The following is a 26,544-nucleotide window of genomic DNA, read 5'->3' as shown; positions in this document are numbered from 1 at the left end:
TTCACATTCTTAAAATAAAGTGGTGATCCTAACTGACCTAAAACAGGGAATTTTTACTAGGATTAAATGTCAGGAACTGTGAAAAACTGAGTTTAAATGTATTTGGCTAAGGTGTATGTAAACTTCCGACTTCAACTGTATGTGCTTGCACAGACAGGTTTCATTAAACCCCAGGTGCCCACACTGACAGGTAGCCTCGTTTCCTGAGAAGTGCATAGTACGTAGGAATTTCAAGGGAACTCTATGATACTCACATACTTTCTGCTTAATAATGTCCATAGTATAGGGCTATTTCCTATTGGCTTCATGGTAATTAATGGTCAGATTTCACTTGTACACACACAAACAAACATTACACTTCAAAAGAAATCTGACCATTAATCTTGAGCAGAAAGTGGACACATGGAGACAAGATACGGTTTTGTACACGGTATGACACAATGAGCCAAACTGCCAGCTCTTCCTCTATGACATCACTGAAGTTCCATTCTGTAAACATAAGCAGTACAATATTAGGTAACACTTTACTTGGATAGTCCCAATTAGATGGTTTGTAGATGTTCAACAACTGTCAACACCATTTCAACTATCTACTAACCCTAACCCCAACCTTAGCAAGCAGTTGCTTATCCACAGATATTTTGTTGATAGTATTACCATCTATAATTCCTCTATATGGGACAGTGGAGGCTCCTCAGAGGAGGAAGGGGAGGACCATCCTCCTCAGTGAATTTCATAAAAATGTAAATTGTAAAACATTAAAAAATATATCCTTTTAAGATATAACCATACTAAATATAATCACATCACCAAACAATTGATTAAAACACACTATTTTGCAAAGAAGGTCTACAGTAGCCTCAACAGCACTCTGTAGGGTAGCACCATGGTGTAGCCGGAGGACAGCTAGCTTCCGTCCTCCTCTGGGTACATTGACTTCAATACAAAACCTAGGAGGCTCATGGTTCTCACCCCCTTCCATAGACTTACACAGTAATTATGACAACTTCCAAAGGACGTCCTCCAGCCTATCAGAGCTTTTGCAGCATGAACTGACATGTTGTCCACCCAATAAAAGGATCAGAGAATGAATCTAATACTGAAAGCATAAGCTACAGCTAGCTAGCACTGCAGTGTATACAATGTGGTGAGTAGTTGACTCAAAGAGAGAGAAAGAGAATAGTTGAACAGTTTTGAACAAATTAATTTCTTCCAAAATGAAGGAGAAGCAAGAGAGAAATGGAGAGATTGTCTTTTTTTTCACTTTCAGCTTAACTTACTTAGCTAGCAAATGCAGCTAGCTAGTTTAGCCTACTGAAACATCCTGCTCAAACAGAGGGGTGCTATGTTAGCTAGTTGGCTATGACTATCCAACACAACACTGAAACTCTTCCAAGTCAAGGTAAGCTTTTTGGTATTACTAATTTATTGCCACGGGGTCCGCCGGTGTAACTGCTTACTGACTGTACACTAACGTTACTGCATGATTGTAGCGGGTTTACTAACGCGTTAGCTCTATTAGCTATGCTGACTATGACATTACTTTAGCTAATATGGTGACTACGATGTAGGCTGTATGTAGCAGTTTGGCTTGGAAAGGTTTTTTCGCCTGGTAACATACAGCTGATGTGTTGTGCATTGAAGTCCACAAGCGAAGGGACAAGGTGAGAGGAGTAGAGCGCATAGAAGGAATACAACTTGGCTGCTATGAAAGTGAACTGTGTTTACGCGTGATCAGGGGTGTATTCATTTCACAGATTCTGTTGAAAAACATTTCTTAAACGGAAGCAAACGGAACAAAACAGGGATAAACATACCTGAATTTGTCCAATAGAAACTCTCGTTTCCAACTGTTGGACTAATGATTACACCCTATATCGGCTAGATGCAGGCAAGAGTGTGCAAGGCGGTAATATCACTGTCTTTCCATGTGTTACTGTCTGTCACCTCAAATTTGTCTCTCGACCTGTGTGCACCTACGCTGTAAACTTTCATTCATAGGCTAGGTTGTAGCAACCTCATGATGGGTATAGGGAAAATTTGAGTATCATGTAGTAGCCTAAACCTATCGCTGTTACATTGAACTGGGTGAATGGAATATGAATGAGAGTCATCCAATATGCTGTAATCCTTACCACACAACATTCATGTAAGCTATTCACTGAAATTATATCTCAAGATGATCTTTTTCTCTTCTGAATGCATATGGCGGTATTTAAACTATCTTCATAAGCTTAAGGAAATGCTCAAATAAAACTTTGTTGTCTTGTCTGATGGTCCACATCTTGGCCACTGACCAGTATTTGCACTACTTTCAGACAAATATATCATGCTGCAAGTCGTTATAAACTAGTTTGGTTGTGTGGGTGTCACATTTCTGTATATTATGTACATGGAGGAGGGGCCTTAAAGGGTGCTGTGTGAAGGAAGAGTTTCCTTGAAATTCATATGCACTTCTCAGGAAACCTGGCTACCTGCCAATGTGGGCACCTTAGGTTTGAGGAAACCAGTCAGTCTGAGCACACAGGAGGTTTGAGGATTCCATGCACTGGTAAGTGAAGTTGCTATTATCAAGATTATTCTTAATAGCAGGGCGATAAATGATAATCAAATATGTGATGATAGCTATCACAAAACATAGACACCACTCATTAATCATGATATGTTTAATGTCTGAAAAGCATTCTAGTTGGACAAAATCAGGCATGTTCTAAATCGAAACAGTGTGGTGATTGCGGAATTGAGTCAGTTGTATAAATAGTTGAGTGGGGATCGTTTAAGAAAAAAAAGCTGTTCTGCTGTATTTATTACTATTTGTTATAATCTTTGTGAGATTCGCCTGACAATGTAGGGGCATTTCACACCTCATTTTCTAATCATGAGGACATACAGTCACTAATCAAGCACAGATCTGAATTCTGAATCCCCCTGGACAAGGTACACATCCATTTTGTGTGGTGTACTTTGTCAGGTGTGCACTAAGGCAGACTGCAACCCTAAGATCATTAGAAGATGCAACACGGTCGTCTAAGACTGCGACCCTGGCTTGAGAAGCAGATACAGTCAGGGAAATACCCAGGGGTCACCTGGCTTGATGAGGTAAGATATTGTTTCGCATGTTTTCAATAATTTTACAAGAATATTTTCATAATCCAGATTGTCAGTACTTTTGTTCTTAGATATTTATAGTATGGCTACACTGTACTCAGTATGCATACTGTACTGTATTGTACTCTCTGTATGCATTTAGGTCTAAAGTTTAATACATAAAAAGCTTTTAAGCCACAAACCTTGATTTTGTTAGATATTCTGTAAGACTGCTCCCACCAGAAAATGCTTAAATCCATATCCCACAGATCAGTGGAGGCTGCTGAGGGGAGGACGGCTCATAATAATGGCTGGAACGGCGCAAATGGAATTGCATCAAACACATGGAAACCATGGAAACCATGTGTTTGATGTATTTGATACCCTTCCACCTACTCCGCTCCAGCCATTACCACGAGCCTGTCCTCCCCAATTAAGGTGCCACTGACAACCTGTGTACAGATATCATATCTCAAGTGAAACATCATTCTGATCATAGCCAATAGAATTTAAGTCAAATCTCTAATGGGGGTATCGCTTCGTTCTTTGGGAATATACCGCTTTTGTCACAGTGCAGATGGGAAAAGGTGAATGGTAAAACATTCTGACTACTCTGCTTTGAACTTTAGACAGCTCAAGTTTTCCAGATTCCTTGGAAGCATGCGGCACGACAGGGTTGGAATATAGACAAGGACGCCACTTTGTTCCGAAACTGGGCAATGCACACAGGTAAGAAGCAATTCCAGACACCAATAGACAAAGCTCTCTGATTGCACAATGCAATTATGTATACCCAAGTGCCACATGTTCCTAAAGCGAGTTAGAATAGCAGCAGTACATTTATCAGTTTGCGTTGTTCCAGTATTATATATTTTAGCCCGCTACAGACAGCTATATCAGTCCGCTAATACAGGACTAGTAAAGGCCTGTGCACTACTTTTGGTTAAAACAATTTTTTTAAGATACTTTTTCTTTTTTGTTGTGATTTTTCAGTGGGTGATGCAGCACCCTCAGCACCCCTACTTCCCGCGGCTGTGCATGATCCTTGTGCATTGAACTTTTTTCTCAACTTCCATGTTCAATTGGCCATATCACATGGAGCCTTTCCAAACAGCAGTGTTTTGATGCATTGTTATTCAAGCAGAGATTCTTAGGAAGCCCCGATAAGCCACTTGCCTGGAAACACAGATGTCACACAAGCCAAACCACATTTTTGTGACGTATTCAGATCCAGTGTTGGGGATGCTCCTCTGAAAATATAGTTTACCAAGCTACCAATCACGTCATACTGGAAGAAGTTAAGCTAGAAATAAACGTAACTAAAGTTACTTTGAGAAAGTAGTTCACTACATCCAAACTACTTCGTGAAAAATGATCATATGTAAATCTGAAATGTCATAGACTACAAATTGCAAGAGCAGATTACTTTGGGGTCATATGTTAACAGAATGTTTAATTTAGCCAATTAAAAACAAAAATGTTTTAAGTGAGAATTAGGCGGTCCTGATGCCGACAAATAAATGAAATTATTGCCTACACATTTTCTTTTCTTTTTTCAGAAAAAAGTATTATGTAGTTCCAGTAGTTGGCTACAACGCTACATGGCAAAAAAAATAGTAATGAACTACTGAAAACACTACCTAGATTAGAATTTAGTTCAACTACCACCCAGCTACAGCAAAATGTAGTTAAATTACTAGTTGAACTACATGTAGGTCACTACTCCCCAACACTATGGATCTATGGATGGTCAAATGCAATTTAATTGTTGTGGATATGGATAGTTTTATCAATTGCTACTATTTTCTCTGTACAAAGAAGGGCAACAAATTGACCAATTTGAGCGTGCGTTTTCCAAGTTAGTACTCGGAACCTTTGGGATAAAACACTACTTGCTCGTACTTGCTTGTATGTAAAATGACACAGTTCACAGGTTTGCTTTGATTAACTAATTGTATCCCTTTGTTTCAAGGCAGATACAAACCTGGGATAGACAAGCCTGATCCTAAGACATGGAAAGCCAACTTCCGATGTGCCCTGAACTCTCTAACCGATGTGAAAGAGCTACAGCGCAAGAGCATCAAAAAGGGCAGTAATGCCTCCAGGGTTTACATGATGCTGCCTGTTGTTAAATGTACCAAACGAAGAAGAGGTGAGTAGCTTTAGAAAGCATGCTTTATGTTGTTTACCATGTTGGGGAAGTTACTCTGAAAATATAGTTCACCAAGCTACCAATAACTTCACACTGGAAGAATTTAAGCTACCCTTAAAAAAGTTTACTTAAGTTACTTTGAAAAAGTAGTTCACTACATCCAAACTACTTCGTGAAATATTATCATATGTAAATCTGAAATGTCATAGACTACAAATTGCAAGAACATATAACTTTGGGTCATATGTTAACAGCATGTTTAATTTAGCCTATTTAACACAAAAACAATGTTTTACGTGAGAATTAGGCAGGTCTGATGAAATTCTTGCCTACTTCACCCATATTTTATTTTTGCAACAACAGTAGTGTTTAGTTCCAGTAGTTTGCTACAACGCTACATGGCAGTAAAGTAATTAGCTACTGAAAACACTACCAAGATTAAACTTTAGTTCAGATTCTATTATTGACTTACCTTTTATCTAGAATCTCCAGTTGAAACTAGCTAGCCAGCTAACTAGCTACTTGCTATTAGCCATCGTTAGCGGTTTTCACCCAGAACATCAGATTTTCTGCCGGAATAACTGAATCACTGGACATTAACACCGGATCGCAACTAGCTAGCCGCAACCGAATGGATGTTGCTGTTGGCTAATCACCACTGCCCCCGAAGCAAGCACCAGTTAGCCTTGAGCTAGCCTCGAGCCAGGCCCATATCCTGGCTATCTACCTCTCTGTCTACCGGACGGGAGTATCCAGCTAACTAGCTACTTGCTATTAGCCACCGTTAGCGGTTTTTCACCATTGTCCGTGGCCTGCACTACCTACCAGCCAGCTCTAGCCTGGACTATTATCGGCCAGTCTGCACTGTCTGCACAGCGCGTTATCGACCCAGAACATATCGGTTTTTCTGCCGGAATCACTGAACCTTTAACTCCGGATCATCGCAACTAGCTAGCTGCAACCAAATGGATGTTGTTGTTGGCTAATCAGCCTTGAGCTAGCTTCAAGTCAGGCCCATCTCCCGGCTATCTACCTCTCTGTCAACCGGACTGGACCTCCTAGAGTCGACACGGAGCCCCGCCGATCCATCACGACTGGTCTGCCGACGTAATCGTCTGTGGTTTCAACAGGCTTCCCATTGCGACGACCACGAAGATCCATCTGCTAGCCCCGGCCCACTAGCACACGCAAACAACAGCCTTGCTTCCTGCTAGCCAGTGCTGTAGCACCAATTCGAACTGCTCTCAAACTCACATATTGCTGTTCACTGGACCCTATGATCACTCAGCTGCACAGCTGATGCCTGCTGGACTGTTCCTTTACTCGGTACCCTGTCCTGTTTATCTGTTTAGCCTCAGCCCAAACTTTCATCGCCATTACCAGTTGTTGTCTTAGCTCTCTCGAATAACACCTGTGATTGCTTTATGCCTCTCTCCCATGTCAATATGCCTTGCCGATTGCTGTTCCAGTTAGTTCTTATTATACAATTTCACTGTAAAGCACCAAGTCCCTCTCAAACTGCCTCAAATAGTTCCTTTGTTCCACCCCCCATACACGCGGAGACCAACTCAATCGGTGCCTCCAGTGATGCTATCTCTTTCATTGTTACCCAATGCTTAGGTTTACCTCCACTGTACTCATATCCTTCCATATCCTTGTCTGTACATAATGCCCTGAATCTATTCTACAATTCCCGGAAATCTGCCCCCTTTACTCTCTGTACCCAACGCACAAGAAGACCAGTTCTTAAAGCCTTTAACCGTATCCTTATTCTAGTCCTCCTCTGTTCCTCTGGTGATGTAGAGGTTAACCCAGGCCCTGCAGCCCCCAGTATCACTCCTACTCCCCAGGAGCTATCATTTGTTGACTTCTGTAACCGTAAAAGCATTGGCTTTTTGCACGGCTTTTTGCAGAAGCCTCCTCCCTAAGTTTGAGTTATTCACTGCGTTAGCACACTCCGCCAACCCTGATGTTCTAGCAGTGTCTAAATCCTGGCTTAGGAAGGCCACCAAAAATTCAGAAATGTCCATCCCCAACGACAACATTTTCCATCTAGATAGAACTGCCAAAGGGGGTGGAGTTGCAATCTACTGTAGAGATAGCCTGCAGAGCTCTATCATACTATCCAGGTCTATGCCCAAACAGTTTGAGCTCCTACTTCTAAAAATCCACCTTTCCAGAAATAAGTCTCTCACTGTTGCCGCTTGCTACAGACCCCCCTCAGCCTCCAGCTGTGCCCTGGACACCATATGTGAATTGATTGCCCCCCATCTATTCTCAGAGTTCGTACTGCTTGGTGACCTAAACTGGGATATGCTTAACACCCCGGCCATCCTATAATCCAAACTAGATGCCCTCAATCTCACACAAATTATCAAGGAACCTACCAGGTACAACCCTAAATCTGTAAACATGGGCACCCTTATAGATATCATCCTGACTAACTTACCCTCTAAATGCACCTCTGCTGTCTTCAACCAGGATCTCAGCGATCACTGCCTTATTGCCTGCGTCCGTAACGGGTCCGCGGTCAAAAGACCACCCCTCATCACTGTCAAACGCTCCCTAAAACACTTTAGCGAGCAGGCCTTCCTAATTGACCTGGCCCAGGTATCCTGGATGGATATCGATCTCATTCCGTCAGTAGAGGATGCCTGTATGTTCTTTAAAAGTGCTTTCCTCTCAATCTTAAATAAGCATGCCCCATTCAAAAAATTCAGAACTAAGAACAGATATAGCCCCTGGTTCTCCTCAGACTTGACTGCCCTTGACCAGCACAAAAACATCCTGTGGTGTACTGCATTAGCATCGAATAGCCCCCGCGATATGCAACTTTTCAGGGAAGTTAGGAACCAATATACACAAGCAGTTAGGAAAGCAAAGGCTAGCTTTTTCAAAAAGAAATTTGCATCCTGTAGCACTAACTCCAAAAAGTTTTGGGACACTGTAAAGTCCATGGAGAATAAGTTGTTGCAACCCCTATTACTAGCCTGTTCAACCTCTCTTTCGTAACGTCTGAGATCCCCAGAGATTGGAAAGCTGCCGCGGTCATCCCCCTCTTCAAAGGTGGTGACACTCTAGATCCAAACTGTTACAGACCTATATCCATCCTACCCTGCCTTTCGAAAGTTTTTGAAAGCCAAGTTAACAAACAGATCACCGACCATTTCGAATCACACCGTACCTTCTCTGCTATGCAATCCGGTTTCCGAGCTGGTCATGGGTGCACCTCAGCCACGCTCAAGGTCCTAAACGATATTATAACCACGATCGATAATAGAGAGTACTGTGCAGCCGTCTTCATCGACCTGGCCAAGGCTTTCGACTCTGTCAATCACCGCATTCTTATTGGCAGACTAAATAGCCTTGGTTTCTCAAATGACTGCCTCGCCTGGTTCACCAACTACTTCTCAGATAGAGTTCATTGTGTCAAATCGGAGGGCCTGTTGTCTGGACCTATGGCAGTCTCTATGGGGGTGCCACAGGGTTCAATTCTTGGGCCGACTCTTTTCTCTGTGTATATCAATGATGTCGCTCTTGCTGCTGGTGATTCTCAGATCCACCTCTATGCAGACGACACCATTTTGTATACATCTGGCCCTTCATTGGACACTGTGTTAACAAACCTCCAAACGAGCTTCAATGCCATACAACACTCCTTCCGTAGCCTCCAACTGCTCTTAAACACAAGTAAAACTAAATGCATGCTCTTCAATCGAACGCTACTGCTGGCACCCGCCCACCCGACTAGAATCACTACTCTCGACGGGTCTGACCTAGAGTATGTGGACAACTACAAATACCTAGGTGCCTGGTTAGACTGTAAACTCTCCTTCCAGACTCACATTAAGCACCAAAGTTAAATCCAGAATCGGCTTCCTATTTCGGAACAAAGTCTCCTTCATTCATGCTGCCAAACATGCCCTCGTAAAACTGACTATCCGACTGATCCTTGACTTCGGCGATGTCATTTACAAAATAGTCTCCAACACTCTACTCAGCAAATTGGATGTAGTCTATCACAGTGCCATCCGTTTTGTCACCAAAGCACCATATATTACCCACCACTGTGACCTGTACGCTCTTGTTGGCTGGTCCTCACTACATATTCGTTGCCAAACCCACTGGCTCCAGGCAATCTATAAATCACTGCTAGGCAAATCCCCACCTTATCTTAGCTCATTGGTCACCATAGCAACACCCACCCATAGTATGCGCTCCAGCAGGTATATCTCATTGTTCATCCCCAAAGCCAACACCTCCTTTGGCCTCCATTCCTTCCAGTTCTCTGCTGCCAATGACTGGAACGAACTGCAAAAATCTCTGAAGCTGGAGACTCTTATCTCCCTCACTAACTTTAAGCATCAGTTGTCAGAGCACCTTACCGATCACTGCACCTGTACACAGCCCATCTGAAATTAGCCCACCCAACTACCTCATCCCCATATTGTTATTTATTTTGCTAATTTGCACCCCAGTATCCAGTGTTAATACTAATTGTAATAATTTTGCACTATGGCCTATTTATTGCCTTACCTCCATAACTTGCTACATTTGCACACACTGTATATATATTTTCTGTTTTCTGTTGTATTTTTGACTTTATGTTTTGTTTTACCCCATATGTAACTCTGTGTTGTTGTTTTTATCGCACTGCTTTGCTTTATCTTGGCCAGGTCGCAGTTGTAAATGAGAACTTGTTCTCAACTGGCTTACTTGGTTAAATAAAGGTGAAATAAAATAAATAAATAAAAACCTATCACCAAGCTACTGCAAAATGACTTTAATAATGTTTACATATCTTGCATTAATCATCTCATATGTGTATATACTGTATTTTATACTATTCTACTGTATCTTAGTCCATGCCGCTCTGTCATTGCTCATCCATATATGTATATATTCTTAATTCCATTCCTTACTTAGATTTGTGTGTATTGGGTATATGTTGTGAAATTGTTAGATATTACTTGTTAGATATTACTGCACTGTCGGAGCTAGAAGCACAAGCATTTCGCTACACACGCAATAATATCTGCTAAACACGTGTATGTGACAAATAACATTTGATTTGATTTTAAATGTAGTTAAACTACTAGTTCTAGGCTCTGGGTAATGGCTGGAGCGGAATTTATGGAATGGTATCACATACACCAAACACATGGTTTCCATGCATTTGCTCCCATTCCATTTGCTCCATTCCAGCCATTATTATGAGCCGTTCTCCCCTCAGCAGCCTCCACTGAACTACATTTACATTTACATTTACATCATTTAGCAGACGCTCTTATCCAGAGCGACTTACAAATTGGTGCATTCACCTTATAGCCAGTGGGATAACCACTTTACAATTATTATTATTTTTATTAATTTTGGGGGGGGGGGGGTGGGGGGGGTAAGGGGGGGGTTAGAAGGATTACTTTATCCTATCCCAGGTGTTCCTTAAAGAGGTGGGGTTTCAAATGTCTCCGGAAGGTGGTGAGTGACTCCGCTGTCCTGGCGTCGTGAGGGAGCTTGTTTCACCATTGGGGTGCCAGAGCAGCGAACAGTTTTGACTGGGCTGAGCGGGAACTGTGCTTCAGCAGAGGTAGGGGAGCCAGCAGGCCAGAGGTGGATGAACGCAATGCCCTCGTTTGGGTGTAGGGACTGATCAGAGCCTGAAGGTACGGAGGTGCCGTTCCCCTCACAGCTCCGTAGGCAAGCACCATGGTCTTGTAGCAGATGCGAGCTTCAACTGGAAGCCAGTGTAGTGTGCGGAGGAGCGGGGTGACGTGAGAGAACTTGGGAAGGTTGAACACCAGACGGGCTGCGGCATTCTGGATGAGTTGTAGGGGTTTAATGGCACAGGCAGGGAGCCCAGCCAACAGCGAGTTGCAGTAATCCAGACGGGAGATAACAAGTGCCTGGATTAGGACCTGTGCCGCTTCCTGTGTAAGGCAGGGTCGTACTCTCCAAATGTTGTAGAGCATGAACCTTCAGGATCGGGTCACCGCCTTGATGTTAGCGGAGAACGACAGGGTGTTGTCCAGGGTCACGCCAAGGCTCTTCGCACTCTGGGAGGAGGACACAACAGAGTTGTCAACCGTGATGGCGAGATCATGGAACGGGCAGTCCTTCCCCGGGAGGAAGAGCAGCTCCGTCTTGCCAAGGTTGATCCGTCATCCATACTGATATGTCTGCCAGACATGCAGAGATGTGATTCGCCACCTGGTTATCAGAAGGGGTAAAGGAGAAGATTAGTTGTGTGTCGTCTGCGTAGCAATGATAGGAGAGGCCATGTGAGGATATGACAGAGCCAAGTGACTTGGTGTATAGCGAGAATAGGAGAGGGCCTAGAACTGAGCCCTGGGGGACACCAGTGGTGAGAGCACGTGGTGCGGAGACAGCTTCTCGCCACGCCACTTGGTAGGAGCGACCAGTCAGGTAGGACGCAATCCAAGAGTGAGCCGCGCCGGAGATGCCCAGCTCAGAGAGGGTGGAGAGGAGGATCTGATGGTTCACAGTGTCAAAGGCAGCAGACAGGTCTAGAAGGACAAGAGCAGAGGAGAGAGAGTTAGCTTTAGCAGTGCGGAGAGCCTCCATGACACAGAGAAGAGCAGTCTCAGTTGAATGACCAGTCTTGAAACCTGACTGGTTTGGATCAAGAAGGTCATTCTGAGAGAGATAGCAAGAGAGTTGGCTAAAGACGGCACGCTCAATAGTTTTGGAGAGAAAAGAAAGAAGGGATACTGGTCTGTAGTTGTTGACATCAGAGGGATCGAGTGTTGGTTTTTTGAGAAGGGGTGCAACTCTCGCTCTCTTGAAGACGGAAGGGACATAGCCAGCGGTCAAGGATGAGTTGATCAGCGAGGTGAGGTAAGGGAGAAGGTCACCGGAGATGGTCTGGAGAAGAAAGGAGGGGATAGGGTCAAGCGGGCAGGTTGTTGGGCGGCCGGCTGTCACAAGTCGCAAGATTTTATCTGGAGAGAGAGGGGAGAAAGAAGTCAAAGCATAGGGTAGGGCAGTGTGAGCAGGAACAGCAGTGTCATTTGACTTAACAAACGAGGATCGGATGTCGTCAACCTTCTTTTCAAAATGGTTGACGAAGTCATCCACAGAGAGGGAGGAGGGGGGAGGGGGAGGATGATTCAGCAGGGAGGAGAAGGTGGCAAAGAGCTTCCTAGGGTTAGAGGCAGATGCTTGGAATTTAGAGTGGTAGAAAGTGGCCTTAGCAGCAGAAACAGATGAAGAAAATGTAGAGAGGAGGGAGTGAAAAGATGCCAGGTCCACAGGGAGTCTAGTTTTCCTCCATTTCCGCTCGGCTGCCCGGAGCCCTGTTCTGTGAGCTCGCAATGAGTCATCAAGCCACGGAGCTGGAGGGGAGGACCGAGCCGGCCGGGAGGATAGGGGACATAGAGAGTCAAAGGATGCAGAAAGGGAGGAGAGGAGGGTTGAGGAGGGAGAATCAGGAGATTGGAGGGAGAAGGATTGAGCAGAGGGAAGAGATGATAGGATGGAAGAGGAGAGAGTAGCGGGAGAGAGAGAGCGAAGGTTGCGACGGCGCATTACCATCTGAGTAGGGGCAGAGTGAGTAGTGTTGGAGGAGAGCGAGAGAGAAAGGGATACAAAGTAGTGGTCGGAGACATGGAGGGGAGTTGCAGTGAGATTAGTAGAAGAACAGCATCTAGTAAAGATGAGGTCAAGCGTATTGCCTGCCTTGTGAGTAGGGGGGGATGGTGAGAGGGTGAGGTCAAAAGAGGAGAGGAGTGGAAAGAAGGAGGCAGAGAGAAATGAGTCAAAGGTAGACGTAGGGAGGTTGAAGTCCCCCAGAACTGTGAGGGGTGAGCCATCCTCAGGAAAGGAACTTATCAAGGCGTCAAGCTCATTGATGAACTCTCCAAGGGAACCTGGAGGGCGATAGATGACAAGGATATTAAGCTTAAATGGGCTAGTGACTGTGACAGCATGGAATTCAAATGAGGAGATAGACAGATGGGTCAGGGGAATAAGAGAGAATGTCCACTTGGGAGAGATGAGGATTCCTGTGCCACCACCCCGCTGACCAGATGCTCTCGGGGTATGCGAGAACACATGGTCAGACGAGGAGAGAGCAGTAGGAGTAGCAGTGTTTTCAGTGGTAATCCATGTTTCCGTCAGCGCCAAGAAGTCGAGGGACTGGAGGGTAGCATAGGCTGAGATGAACTCTGCCTTGTTGGCAGCAGAACGGCAGTTCCAGAGGCTGCCTGAGACCTGGAACTCCACGTGGGTGGTGTTTGCAGGGACCACCAGGTTACAGAGGCAGCAGCCACGCGGTGTGAGGCGTTTGTATAGCCTGTGCGGAGAGGAGAGAACAGGGATAGACAGAGGCATAGTTGACAGGCTGCAGAAAATGACTACAATAATGCAAAGGAGATCGGAATGAAATGAACTAAACATCTGGGAAAGGAGAGAGTGGGGCCTCCCTCACCACAACACCCAAATATAACTCTCCCAACTTCCACCTCAGAAACTATAATTGTTGTAAACTACAGCGGTTCAATGTTTTCTAGGAATAGACTAACTTAGTTTATTCAGCTAGCTAACTAGGTACAGTATTCTTCCGTGAAAATCGTCCAGGGCACCTAGTCATAAGACGCCACAGCCAGCTAGCATGCCGGACTCCAACAACACAGTTTAGCACCAATACTCTGCCACAACAAACCACCAGTGTGTCAACACGCCAAGCAGATCGTTCGTGTCCGTGTCTAACGTTGTGGGTTAGTCCCGACAGCTTGAGCGAGTCCGTCGTCAACTTATTCAGCCAGTTAGTTAGCTAGAATAGTTAGCATACTAGCTAGCCATTGCTATGTACATTACATGTAATTCACTGCTCCACAACACAGGTTGTTTATCATATTAAGTTGATTCATATGATCAAGAGTATACATCTCAGTGATGGAATACAGCCCACTGATAATAATAATAATAATAATAATAATAATAAGTCATAATGTGTTGTTTCCTGTCCCTTTCTTTGTTCCTGTCTAGGACTACAGAAGTCAGAAGTTGATATAAAACATAGTCCGATCTCTCTCTCAGAAACTGAGGCATGTTCTTCTGCTCCACTGGATGGGTTTGCAGGTAGGGACAACTCACTATATAGTGTATTGGCAGAAAGTCACCGTCCTGCATTCTCTTATGGCGTGTTGATTAGTGCATTGGGGTTCTCTTGGTATTAACTCAAATTCAGTGTTTAAGCATCAGCTTGTCTCCATTTCCATAGAGGTTTTCCTGAAGTACAGAAGGGGACAGACCAGTCACAACCCTGGTATGTTCCATGTCGAGGACAACTACCCTCCCAACAACACCAGCGAGGAGGAAAGGTTCCCAGAACAGTCCTCCCAGTCTTCCTTCACACCTGAAGTGCACGGTAAGAGCTGCAAAGGAAATGCAGGTTGGTATTTACTGGGATGACTCATGTACTGGAGGCAGCGCTGCAGGGTGGTCACTAGCTGGCACAGCCACAAAGTCATAAAATCTGATTTTAAACCTAACCATACCCTTTACCTTAACCACACTGCTAACCCTAATGCCTAACCTTAAATTAAGACCAAAAAGCAATTTTTTTGTTTTCATGAATTTTTACGATACAGACAATTTTGACTTTAGTTGGCCCATCTAGCGGAAACCGCTCAGTTCTGCCTAAAGGGCAAGACTCATGACAATAAACGTCAACTTGCAAAGTACAGTGCCTTCAGAAAGTATTCACATTTCCACATTTTGTTGTGTTACTGGCCTACTCACAATACCCCATAATGTCAAAGTGGAATTATGTTTTTACACATTTTTACAAATTAATAAAAAATGAAAAGCTGTCTTGAGTCAATACATATTCAACCCCTTTGTATTGGCAAGCCTAAATAAATTGAGGCGTAAAAATGTGCTTTAACATTTTCAGGGACTCACTCAAAAATAGTGTTTAACATGATTCTTTTAATGACTACCTCATCTCTATACACCACACATACAATTATCTGTAAGGACCCCTAATCGAGCAGTGAATTTCACAAAGACCAGGGAGGTATTCCAATGCCTCGCAAAGAAGGGTACCTATTGGTAGATGGCTAGAAATTATTTTTAAAAAGCAGACATTGAAATCCTTTTGAGCATGGTGAAGTTACTACACTTTGGATGGTTTATCAACACACCCAGTCACTACAAAGATACAGGCGTCCTTCCTAACTCAGTTGTCGGAGAGGAAGGAAACCGCTCAGGGATTTCACCACGAGGCCTATTGTGACTTTAAAACAGTTAGAGAGTTTAATGGCTGTGATAAGACAAAACTGAGGATGGATCAACAACATTGTATTTACTCCACAATACTAACCTAAATGACAGAGTGAAAAGAAGGAAGCCTGTTACGAATGAAAATATTCCCAAAAATGTGGCAGAGAAATTGACTTTATATCCTGAATACAAAGCGTTGTTTGGGGGCAAATCCAACACAACACATCACTGAGTAACCACTCTTCATATTTTCAAGCATGGTGGTGACTGCATCATGTTATGGGTATGCTTGTCATCGGCAAGGACTAGGGAGTTTTTTAGGATAAAAATAAATGGAATGGAGCTAAGCACAGGCAAAATCCTAGAGGAAGACCTGGTTCAGTCTGCTTTCCAACAGACACTGGGAGCCAAATTCACCTTTCAGCAGGACAATATATACACTGAAGTTGCTTACCAAAACGACATTGAATGTTCCTGAGTTGCCTAGTTACAGTTTTGACTTAACATCAGCTTGGAAATTTACATTTTACATTTTAGTCATTTAGCAGACGCTCTTATCCAGAGCGACTTACAGTTAGTGAGTGCATACATTATACTTTTTTATTTTGCATACTGGCCCCCCGTGGGAATCAAATCCACAACCCTGGCGTTGCAAACGCCATGCTCTACCAACTGAGCTACATCCCTGCCGGCCATTCCCTCTCCTACCCTGGACGACGCTGGGCCAATTGTGCGCCGCCCCATGGGTCTCCCGGTCACGGCCGGCTACGACAGAGCCTGGAAATGTATGGCAAGACTTGAAAATGGCTGTTTAGCAATGATCAACAACAAACTTGACAGAGCTTGAATAATTTAAAAAAGAATGTGCAAATATTGTACAATCCAGGTGTGCAAAGCTTTTAGACTAACCCAGAAAGACTCACAGCTGTAATTGCTGCCAAATGTGATTCTAACACGTATTGACTCAGGCGTGTGAATACTTACAGTACCAGTCAAAAGTTTGGACACACCAACTCATTCCAGGGTTTTTCTTTATTTTGAAGACATCAAAACTATGAAATAACACATATGGAATCATGTAGTAACCAAGAAAGTCTTAAACAAATCAAAACATATTTTATATGAGATTCTTCAAAGTAGCCACCCTTTGCCTTGATGACAGCTTTGCACATTCTTGGCATTCTCTCAACCAGCTTCATGAGGTAGTCACCTGGAATGCATTTCAATTAACAGGTATGCCTTGTTAAAAGTGAATTTGTGGAATTTATTTCCTTCTTAATGCGTTTGAGCTAATCAGTTGTGTTGTGACAAGGTAGGGGTGGTATACAGAAGATAGCCCAATTTGGTAAAAGACCAAGTCCATATTATGGCAAGAACATCTCAAATAAGCAAAGAGAAATGACAGTCCATCATTACTTTAAGACATGAAGGTCAGTCAATACGGAACATTTTAAGAACTTTGAAAGTTTCAAGTGCAGTCGCAAAAACCATCAAGCGCTATGATGAAACTGGCTCTCATGAGGACCGCCACAGGAAAGGAAGACCCAGAGTTACCTCTGATGCAGAGGATAAGTTCATTAGAGTTACCAGCCTCAGAAATTGAAGCCCAAATAAATGCTTCACAGAGTTCAACTAACAGACACATCGCAACATCAACTGTTCAGAGGAGACTGTGTGAATCAGGCCTTCATGGTCGAATTGCTGCAAAGAAACCTCTACTAAAGGACACCAATAAGAAGAAGAGACTTGCTTGGGCCAAGAAACACGAACAATGGACATTAGACCGGTGGAAATCTGTCCTTTGGTCTGATGAGTCCAAATTTGAGATTTTTGGTTCAAACCGTCGTGTGTTTGTGAGACGCAGAGTAGGTGAACGGATGATCTCTGCATGTGTGGTTCCCACCGTGAAGCATGGAGAAGAAGGTGTGATGGTGCTTTGTTGGTGACACTGTCTGTGATTTATTTAGAATTCAAAGCACACTTAACCAGCATGGCTACCACAGCATTCTGCAGCGATACGACATCCCATCTGGTTTGCGCTTAGTAGGACTATCATTTGTTTTTCAACAGGACAATGACCCAACACACCTCCAGGCTGTGTAAGGGCTATTTGACCAAGAAGGAGAGTGATGGAGTGCTGTCCTGGCATCCACAATCACCCGACTTCAACCCAATTGAGATGGTTTGGGATAAATTGGACCGCAGAGTGAAGGAAAAGCAGCCAACAAGTGCTCAGGATATGTAGGAACTCCTTCAAGACTGTTGGAAAATCATTCCAGGTGAAGCTGGTTGAGAGAATGTCAAGAGTGTGCAAAGCTGTCATCAAGGCAAAGGCTGGCTACTAAGAATATAAAATATATTTTGATTTATTGTAGACTTTTTTGGTTACTACACTCTTATTCTACAATGTAGAAAATAGACAAAATTAAGAAAAACCCTTGAATGAGTAGGTGTCCAAACTTTTGACTGGTACTGTACTTTAAATTAAATATTTCTGTATTCCATTTTCAATAAATTTACAAAAAAAGTATTCACTTTGTCATTATGGGGTATTGTGTGTAGATGGGTGAGAAAATAAATAAAAATATATATATATTTTTAAATCAGGCTGTAACACAAAATGTGGAATAAGTCAATGGGTATGAATACTTTCTGAAGGCACTTTCTAAAGCTAAAGTGTCAATGTTCATACAAAAGTATTTTTGACTATTCCTTTCTAGAATGATAACATTTTGCATGGTCTTATTTGTCCCTATACAGAAAACTCTGATGCTGATGACAATGAGAAAGCAGAGGCTGTATTCAAGGTAAACTATCAGTTCCTGTGATTTCAGAGGGGATTTGTGTAAGCTCGTTACTATGGATAATATATGTACATACATTAAATGCAACTACAATATCAAACCAGTGATATGTGCTCCTGCAGATAGTTGATCACCTAAAACACTTGGAGCACTGGAGCCAGTCTAATGACAACAGAAGCTGGAGGGCAGCAGACATCTGCTGGGCGGACAGTTACTGTAAGTAAGGCACTTGGCAACTGACTATTTTCTCTTCACTCTCCAAGCGGACAACTTTCAAATAATTTCCTCAGATATGGTTCACTTTTTTGGGTGGTAAATCCTTGTCAATACGTTTATCCTCCACTTTACAGGTGAGGATATGGATTACTTGGCCTATCCCATGGAGACTGACTGCGACACACACAGTGCACAGCAAATGCCATTTCTATAAGACGAGTGGGAGAAACATGCATCGAACAGAATGGCAAACTAAAATCTCTGAAAAAGGTGGATATACCACATTCCAAGCCGTGCTGAAACAAGCTCTAAAATACCATATTCAGATGAACTGCAAGACATCGACCAAGCAACTGAGCACACATACAGTCCATTAAGAACTATTGAGTGCCACACATTTACATCATTTAGCAGACACATCACTTTAAGCTGAACAAGTAGACTGGCACTGTAGAATTACTGAGTTGTCTTAAATGTTTGCTTTTTATTTAACTTAATTGACACAATAGGCCTATATATGTTGTTTTCATTATAACTAAAATTGAGAGTATTAGCATAGCATCTCAGGAAATGCCCTTCAAGATACATGAAGCGGATGAATGTCCAAGGAGGAATTTCTTTTTTTTTTAGGATTAAAAATAGAGTAGGTGAAAAAAGAACAGACCTAGAATTAAATTTCCTCAGACCACCTTTAATGAAGACATCTCATTCCAATGAATGGGCTTATTCAAGTACAGATAGTTGAACGCATTATTGCAAAGCAATCAGGTCATACATATTTTGCAGAATTTCCTTTCGCGCGGGTACCAGTCAGTCCACCAAACACCAGTAAAAACCAGGAAACAGACAGCCATGTCAACAGTCCAGAGAATGGGAAGTTAGTGGTTAATAATCAAACGCACTGCTGAAGCTTCGTTTATGACTGCCTCCACCTCTCCAGTTGCCGCCGCCTCCACCGCCGCCATTTCTGAAGCCACGGCCACCTCCCCGTCCTCCGAAGGAACGTCCGTATCCACGGTCGCCGCCGTCACCACCCATGCGCTGTTTCTCCTCCAGCTCAGGAAGCTCTGTGGCGATTGACAGCTGCCAACGTCTGCCGTCCTGCCAGGCATCCTGAGGAGAAGACGATTGGAGTGATCACCGCAAGGACAATAGAGTCTATGCGTTATTAACCACATTATCTACTGTGGCCTTAATTAATGAAGCCTTTTGTTTTTTACTAAAAAAAAATTGATTATGGATGGATTGCATGTGTTGTGAAATTTGAGGATCACTCTGGCAGAGCTTGACAGTAAGGCTTGGGAAATACTCTTTAAAATGCACACAATGAAAATGCAGTTTGAGAAAATGGTCTTAGATAAATGCTCCTGTAAGTCGCTCTGGTTAAGAGCGTCTGCTAAATGACTAAAATGTAAATGTAAATGTAATGCTCCTCAGCTTTGAATCACATTAAACCAAGCATTTTACATGTGTCCAATTCGTCACAGTTGAGAGGAATAGTATCTGCTCTCGACTTACCTGGTACTCCTTTACTTTGTCAGCCGGAACGTCAAAACAGACTCCCTGCAGAGAAAAAAACAAAGCTCACTCATCAAATTTTCACTTAACATCAGGCAGGTCAATTACAGATCCCCAATAGTATTGTGATTATAGTACAAAACAGTGAAGGAGGATGGTTTTATTTCAAAAGGTGAAAACAGAGGCACATTGAATGACAAACGTACCATTTTGCCCTTGAGGAAGGTCATCCCCCGGATCATGTTGTCAATCTCCTCTCCCAGCTGCTCCTTCAGACCACGCCAGGCGCAGCCAATGTTGTGCAGCTCCTGGGAGCAGTTCATTGTCATTGTGGTGTAGCCCTGGATGGATTGAATAACAAAACATTAAATACAAGTTAAAGATGCATTTTAAACAGTTCAGGGCATTTACACATGTTGACATGTCCTTCATTATTAAATTGCTACATGTAGACTGAGCTAGTAGGGTCTACACTCACAGCGTCAGAGTTGAGGAGGGATCTTTGCTCCAGGGCAGTGGCTCCTGATATGTGTGCCAGGGCGGCAGACAGGGCCTCCACGGCCCCACGCTCCTCAATCAGCTTGGTAGCAGACACACGGAAGTACTCAATGGCTTGGGGAGGCACAGAGTCTAAAAACCTCACTGCATCTTTACTGGAGGATTTGATGATGTCATTGGCAGTGGGCACTCCAACTCGCTTAAATGTAATGCCTGCTTTCTGCTCTACGTATCGGAGCTGGTCTTCCTCTTTGCGTTGGTAGAAACAGATGCAGACGCCAGTCCTGCCAGCCCGACCAGTTCGACCTGACCGGTGAATGTAGGACTCCACATCCTGGTAGAGGGACAACGAAGCGTTCACGTTAATACATTGTTGTTGTTGCTAGATCAATTACAGTGTTACTACACATGTATAAGAGCATCTAACGTGGTATTATCACAGTATTCATCTACCTTTGGGGGTGAGCACTGCACAACCAGGTCTACCTCTGGGATGTCCAACCCACGGGCAGCAACGTTGGTGGCCACTAAGACCTCGAAGGTGCCACTTCTGAAGCCTTTCAGTGTGATCTCCCTCTGCTTCTGAGGAATGTCCCCATGAAGTGACTGGGAACTCTGCAACATTCAACATTCATCACAATCAGGCCCGAGAATGAATAAGCCAATGAACCCATTAGAAATACAGTCAACTACCTCACTTGACTTTCAATGTCATTTACGTCCATCAGTCAAACCTTCCAGGTTGATCCTTCTATCAATGTTCTACCTCACTAAATTTTCAGTGTTCACTGTGTGACAAAATAATTAAAATGAACAATCAACGCTCTGGCAGGTTTCTGGTACCTGTTTTATGGAGGCATTCATTGACAGCTCGTTGGCATCCTTCTTGGTCTCACAGAAGACGATGGTGCGGCCGTGGCTCCCGCTGTACACCTGCACCACATCCCCAATGACTGCAGCCCTCTGGGACCAGTGACATGCTATGGCAAGGTGCTGGGTGGGGAGGAAGAGACGGAGAGGACTTAATAAAAAGTGCTGGTCAGTGTGAAAACAACTATGTTAAGTAGGCCTGAGTGAACTACACATTACAAAATGAGAAACATTTTGAAATGACAGCCAATTCGGTATTGCGTGGTCTTTTACCAGTTTGAACCACAGAATACGTAAAAAGTATGCACGCATGGCTAAGTCACTTTGGATAAAAGCATCTGCTAAATGGCATGTATTATAATAATAATAAAATATGGGGAGGGCTAAATATGGGGAAAGCTGCTAAATATCTCTGCTATGTGTTAACTGGTTTGCGTGTGAGCATCAGAAGAGCCTAAAATGATTTGTAGTGCAAAGTAACTTCAAGGTAAGACACACTTGATCTTTATCGCTGGATTACAGCCAAGTAGAGACTACAATAGTATGAGTCTGGGGATACAAAAATATGTGTTAAAAGGCTACAGTACCTTTAGTCAGAAGAAACTGCTTCAGCAAGTATGATGTGAAAGAAACTTGCTGTGTAAATGTAAAATGTGTATTTCTTAAGTATCGTGGCCCTATTATGGACATGTATTAATGGCAACCTGATGGCTTTATGTTACTCTATAGAAAACGTCAAATTATACATTTGGTTTCTAAAATGTACAATTTCAAAGATGAAAAATACAATCTGAATTAATCTGAAGTGTGAGAAAAATGTAAACCAAAGTGGAAACCATTGTCAATCAAAATTAACCATCACTTGTTGAAAGCATAATAAAATAGTTTGTATATCTTACCTCCACTGTGGTGGCAGTTTTCTGGGTCTTTTTGCCAATGAGGTCAACATGCGCATAGGTTGGCCTCATGTACCTCTTCGCCACATCATACACCCATGCTGGGCATGTGGCAGAGAAGAGCAGGGTCTGGGGGTTGGTCTCAGAGCCTGCCCACAAAGAAACATTGGATCAGTTATGTGCACTTACCCTCTTCTGACTCAGTACTAACGTTAAGACATACGTTCTTGGCCTCCCATCCAACCCAAGGCAAATCTATAGTAAATCTACCTAATTCAATCAATCCCATATGAAAATGTCTCGTTACCTTTTTGGTAAGATGCAGAAAGTATCTCCTCCACCTGTTCTGCAAAGCCCATATCAAGCATTTGGTCGACTTCATCTAATACAACGTGCTTCAATTGAGACAGGTCAAGTTTGTTATTCTGTAGATGGTCCTTGATACGACCTGGAGTTCCCACTAGGACATCGATGCCACTGCGGATTGCGTCAACTGAGAGAAAACAGATCGAAATGATTTCCCACAAATATTATCAGCTTAACCGTATATGCAATTTACAGCATCACTTTTCACAAATAAATAACAGGCACTTTACAATGAAGCCAAATTGTGCACAACTAGAGAATGTTAAATTGAAAAAGTAAGAAATAGGAATAAAACTCACGTTGGGGATGGTAGGAGCTCCCACCATAGAAACAGGTAACAGACAGTTTATTTGTCATCTCCTTGAAATCCTTGGATACTTGAATTGCCAATTCTCTGGTTGGAGTAAGGCACAGAACCTAATGAAGTGGACACGGTTAATGATGGAAAAAAAACATCAAGCATTCCATAAGAATTTTGGTCAAAAGATTATACATGCTCCACAAGACTATATAATGTAGCTAATTGACAATATCTTAGCACTAACAGCACATGCTGAATATCTGATGGCAGTATCTGCAGCAGACCTACCTTTGGGGCTCTGCCCCTCCTCTTGTCATCGGGGTCATTTTGGAGTTTCTCGATCAGCGGAATGGCAAAAGCTAACGTTTTACCAGTGCCTGTTCTTGCCTGGCCAATCACATCTTTTCCCTCGTACACAGAATTGAAGGTTTGGGTTTGGATGTCAAAGAGGTAAGATATGCCTCTTGCTTGAGGGAAATGAGACAGTTAAAATGTAGGTAGCCCTAATACACTTGGTAAGTTGTTTTTACCAAATAACAGACTGCACCTTTAAAAATGGGTAACTCAACTCAAAAAGCATTTTAGTTGCATGAAAATTGACAAAGAAGAAAAAAATACCTTGAAGTAGTTTAATGGTGTTGGGGGAGATTCTGAAGTTAGAGAAGGATCCCTCTTTCTGTTCTGGTGTCTCCTAATGGCATGCAAACAGAAAGCAACAGACTGACTATGTTCTTAAAGTCCTATAAATAGTTTTTCCACAAACCACTTCACTGATGAATCAGAACATCACTGGAAAGACTCACGGTTTCTTTTCCACTGTCTGAGTCCTCGCTTGATTGTCCTGGAGTTGTCGCCGCGGTATGCCCATTGGTTTGTGCGATCAGCTTGGGAGTCTCAGGCAACACTCCATTGACGACGACTTCTTCTTCTGTCTTTTTTTTATTTTTCTTCTTCTTCTTCTTCTTCTGTTGGCAATGGCAGAACGGGACATGGTAAAAAGATGCCTTGCCATGCTGATTAACATTTATTCTATTGACCTAGCTAGTTTCAAAAGGTCTGATTATGAAATGATTATATTCATTCCCATCTTAACACCAGCTAAAATAAACAATGTATTTGATAAACAGATGTCAAAACAAATCAATACATATCCGTTGTAACGCAGTACTGAGTGTAGGCATGTTTTATCAATATAATATATAAGTAACCTCGGTTTCTTTGTCATTGTCTGCAGACTCCTCATTGGAATGAGATGTGTTGTCCTTCAAAGGTGATTCTTCTATGTTGCCATTAACATCAATTGATTTGTTCACCTCCCCGTTTGCTTTCTCCACTTCTTCTTGCTTGTTCTTCTTCTTCTTCTTCTTCTTGGGAGCAGGAGGTTCACAGTCAGGTTCCTCTTCAACAACCGTTTTCTGTTTCTTGATTTTCTTTCCCTCCTTGGTCTTCTTCTCCTTTATTTTCTACCAACCAAACATAGTGCACCACACATTAACATCGTGCAACACACATTTGTAAGGGGAATGAATAGTTGCAAGCTAGTTCAATGTATAGCTATATTTATTATCTATGTGCAGTTCATACATAGACCAACCACATAACAGAGTTAGAAAGATAGATGGATACATTGACACACAGTATTGCATAAATTGTTGCTAATCAGCTAGTTAGAATTGAAACATGTCGAGCAACGTCATCAAGTGCTGTACGCTGCACAAATTCATAGGCTGTGACTGTCCCCGAGTCCATAGGCTGTGCCTGTCCCCGAGTCCATAGGCTGTGACTGTCCCCGAGTCCATGGTGGCAAGGTGATCCTTCTGTTTTGCAGATCAGCTGACCACGTGTCATGTGCACGAGGCTGCACGCTAGTAGCAATGACCATGCCATGTGGCGTTAGCTTGTTATTTTCTCCAAAGATTGACAGTTCTTTAAATCTCTACTTATATTTTTCCGTACAGCTTGCCTCTAGCATAATGGCAATACAATATCAACACTATGACATTTGTGACGACATGATATACCATTAGCTACCACGCGGATGTAGAATGTCACTAGCTAGCTAGCTAGCTAGCAGAATGGCGGGGCTAGCCAGCGGGTTTTGTTCAGTTTCGGCTATTTAGCAAACGTTAACAACCAGCTATTTGTGTTCCATTTTACTTACTTTGGGTGTCGTACTGCCCGAACTAATGTCCATTTCACCTTCCTTCCCGATGTCTTCGGTTTCAAAAGTTATCTTTGATGGCATCTTCCCCGGTTGTTTTCCCTTAGAATGGACACTAGCTAACCCTACCGGTACGCGTACAGAAAGGAACGACACCGGAGTGCGGTGTCGAGCTAGAGCTTTTACAAGCATAGAAATTGAGTAGGTAGAACGGTCCTCCCATTGGAAGCCAGTACAAAGCAATTTAAAAGCCGTGATGTGGAACTTTAGGTTGGTTCTTTAACTTACAAATATGTGTGTCTTCTTCTTTTTAGGTGTTTTATGCGCCTTGTACTCCATTCATAACAATGTTAATCTAATCTGCGCTGACATATGATCGTTTTATGAAAAATAATGTACAAAATATATCTATAGTTATTCTACTTGTTCTTCTTCTAGGGATATGACGGAACCCCCGAGGAGTCAACCCAGATTGGTTTTGCGGTGCTTAGTGTGGGGATGTTTTTGCTCAATCACAATGTTGAAATACTGTAGTAGAAGAAGAAAACGTTTTATCTATTGTCAGCGCACACGGATATTATTTTGTCTTTTTGCATTATCCCAACACCTCGAAGAGTTGCCAGTTCACTCACTGTTGGACGATTTGATATGGCAATCGTGCGACTGCTGACCGGTCTCTCTAGCCTACCTCGGCCAACACCAGAGAAACACACTGATATTCTGGACCGATTCCAATCAGTTGTTGGTCATGATAGCCGATCTCATGAAAATACAGAAAAATAATAATCTATATTTTCCTTATGATATAAGGCAACAACAATGATTGCAAACGTCAAATATCAGAACATATGTTGCAAATGGCCCATCAAATCAGATCTGGGTTCAAATCTATTTTAAGTATTTCAATTCATTTCAAATAGCCTACATTTTGAAGTAAGCGTTTGGATATTTTTTATGTGAAAATACAAGTAGTTGAAAATACTAAAATACAAAGACAAGCGTATTTTCAAAGACAAATATTTTAACATGCATTTGTACCCAGGTCTGTTTGGCCCTATGGGTATTTGAAATGTATTTGGAAACAAGTAGGCTATTTTAAAATAATTTAAAACGGTATGTATTTTTATAGGAGATTATAAAAAAAATACTTCAAATAGAAGTAGTTGGATTCAGCCACATTATTTGAAAATACTCAAATACACAGAAAATAAGTATTTAACTTAAATATGCATGTATTTAAACCCAGGTCTGCATCAAATGGGCCATGATTTCAACAGGATACTGGTCGGGTGAGGTTGTGTTTCTCTAGCGGAAGGTAAGCTTGGCTTCTTATATGGTGTTGAGTAAAGCTTAAAACATGTATTTAGATTGTAGTTAGGTATTGTAGGTTGTTTATCTAGGTAGTTATTGTAGGTAAGTATTGTATAGGC

The 26,544-nt window shown here is 42.6% G+C and overlaps 2 protein-coding genes across 5 annotated transcripts; one reads left to right on the top strand and one right to left on the bottom strand.

Moving 5' to 3' along the window:
• Positions 1–2,501: 2,501 nt before the first annotated feature.
• Positions 2,502–19,969, top strand: LOC311100850 (interferon regulatory factor 2-like). 2 transcript variants are annotated; one of them, XM_084141834.1, is made up of 9 exons: positions 2,502–2,551; positions 2,972–3,099; positions 3,717–3,816; positions 5,060–5,239; positions 14,246–14,338; positions 14,481–14,627; positions 18,245–18,291; positions 18,411–18,504; positions 18,639–19,969. In XM_084141834.1, exons 2-9 carry the CDS (start codon positions 3,013–3,015, stop codon positions 18,716–18,718), a joined length of 828 nt encoding a protein of 275 aa, XP_083997960.1. In that variant the 5' UTR covers positions 2,502–2,551; positions 2,972–3,012; the 3' UTR covers positions 18,719–19,969. The 2 variants fall into 2 exon arrangements, with proteins under 2 accessions (XP_083997960.1, XP_083997961.1); XM_084141835.1 differs by lacking the exon at positions 2,502–2,551 and having other exon boundaries at positions 2,938–3,099.
• Positions 19,175–25,270, bottom strand: LOC311100849 (nucleolar RNA helicase 2-like). 3 transcript variants are annotated; one of them, XM_084141831.1, is made up of 14 exons: positions 25,115–25,270; positions 24,162–24,416; positions 23,757–23,918; positions 23,572–23,644; positions 23,242–23,420; positions 22,952–23,069; positions 22,594–22,779; positions 22,290–22,435; positions 21,364–21,513; positions 20,974–21,135; positions 20,501–20,854; positions 20,229–20,363; positions 20,023–20,067; positions 19,175–19,617 (listed from the first exon to the last, which is right to left on the bottom strand). In XM_084141831.1, exons 1-14 carry the CDS (start codon positions 25,196–25,198, stop codon positions 19,390–19,392), a joined length of 2,277 nt encoding a protein of 758 aa, XP_083997957.1. In that variant the 5' UTR covers positions 25,199–25,270; the 3' UTR covers positions 19,175–19,389. The 3 variants fall into 3 exon arrangements, with proteins under 3 accessions (XP_083997957.1, XP_083997958.1, XP_083997959.1); XM_084141832.1 differs by having other exon boundaries at positions 23,757–23,915; positions 25,115–25,265; XM_084141833.1 differs by having other exon boundaries at positions 23,757–23,912; positions 25,115–25,265.
• Between the last annotated feature and the right edge of the window lie 1,274 nt (positions 25,271–26,544).

This window comes from Coregonus lavaretus (genome assembly GCF_964263955.1).
Source record: "Coregonus lavaretus genome assembly, chromosome: 25".
Classification (NCBI taxonomy): Eukaryota; Metazoa; Chordata; class Actinopteri; order Salmoniformes; family Salmonidae; genus Coregonus; species Coregonus lavaretus.
This window is presented reverse-complemented; position numbering and strand designations above follow the sequence as displayed.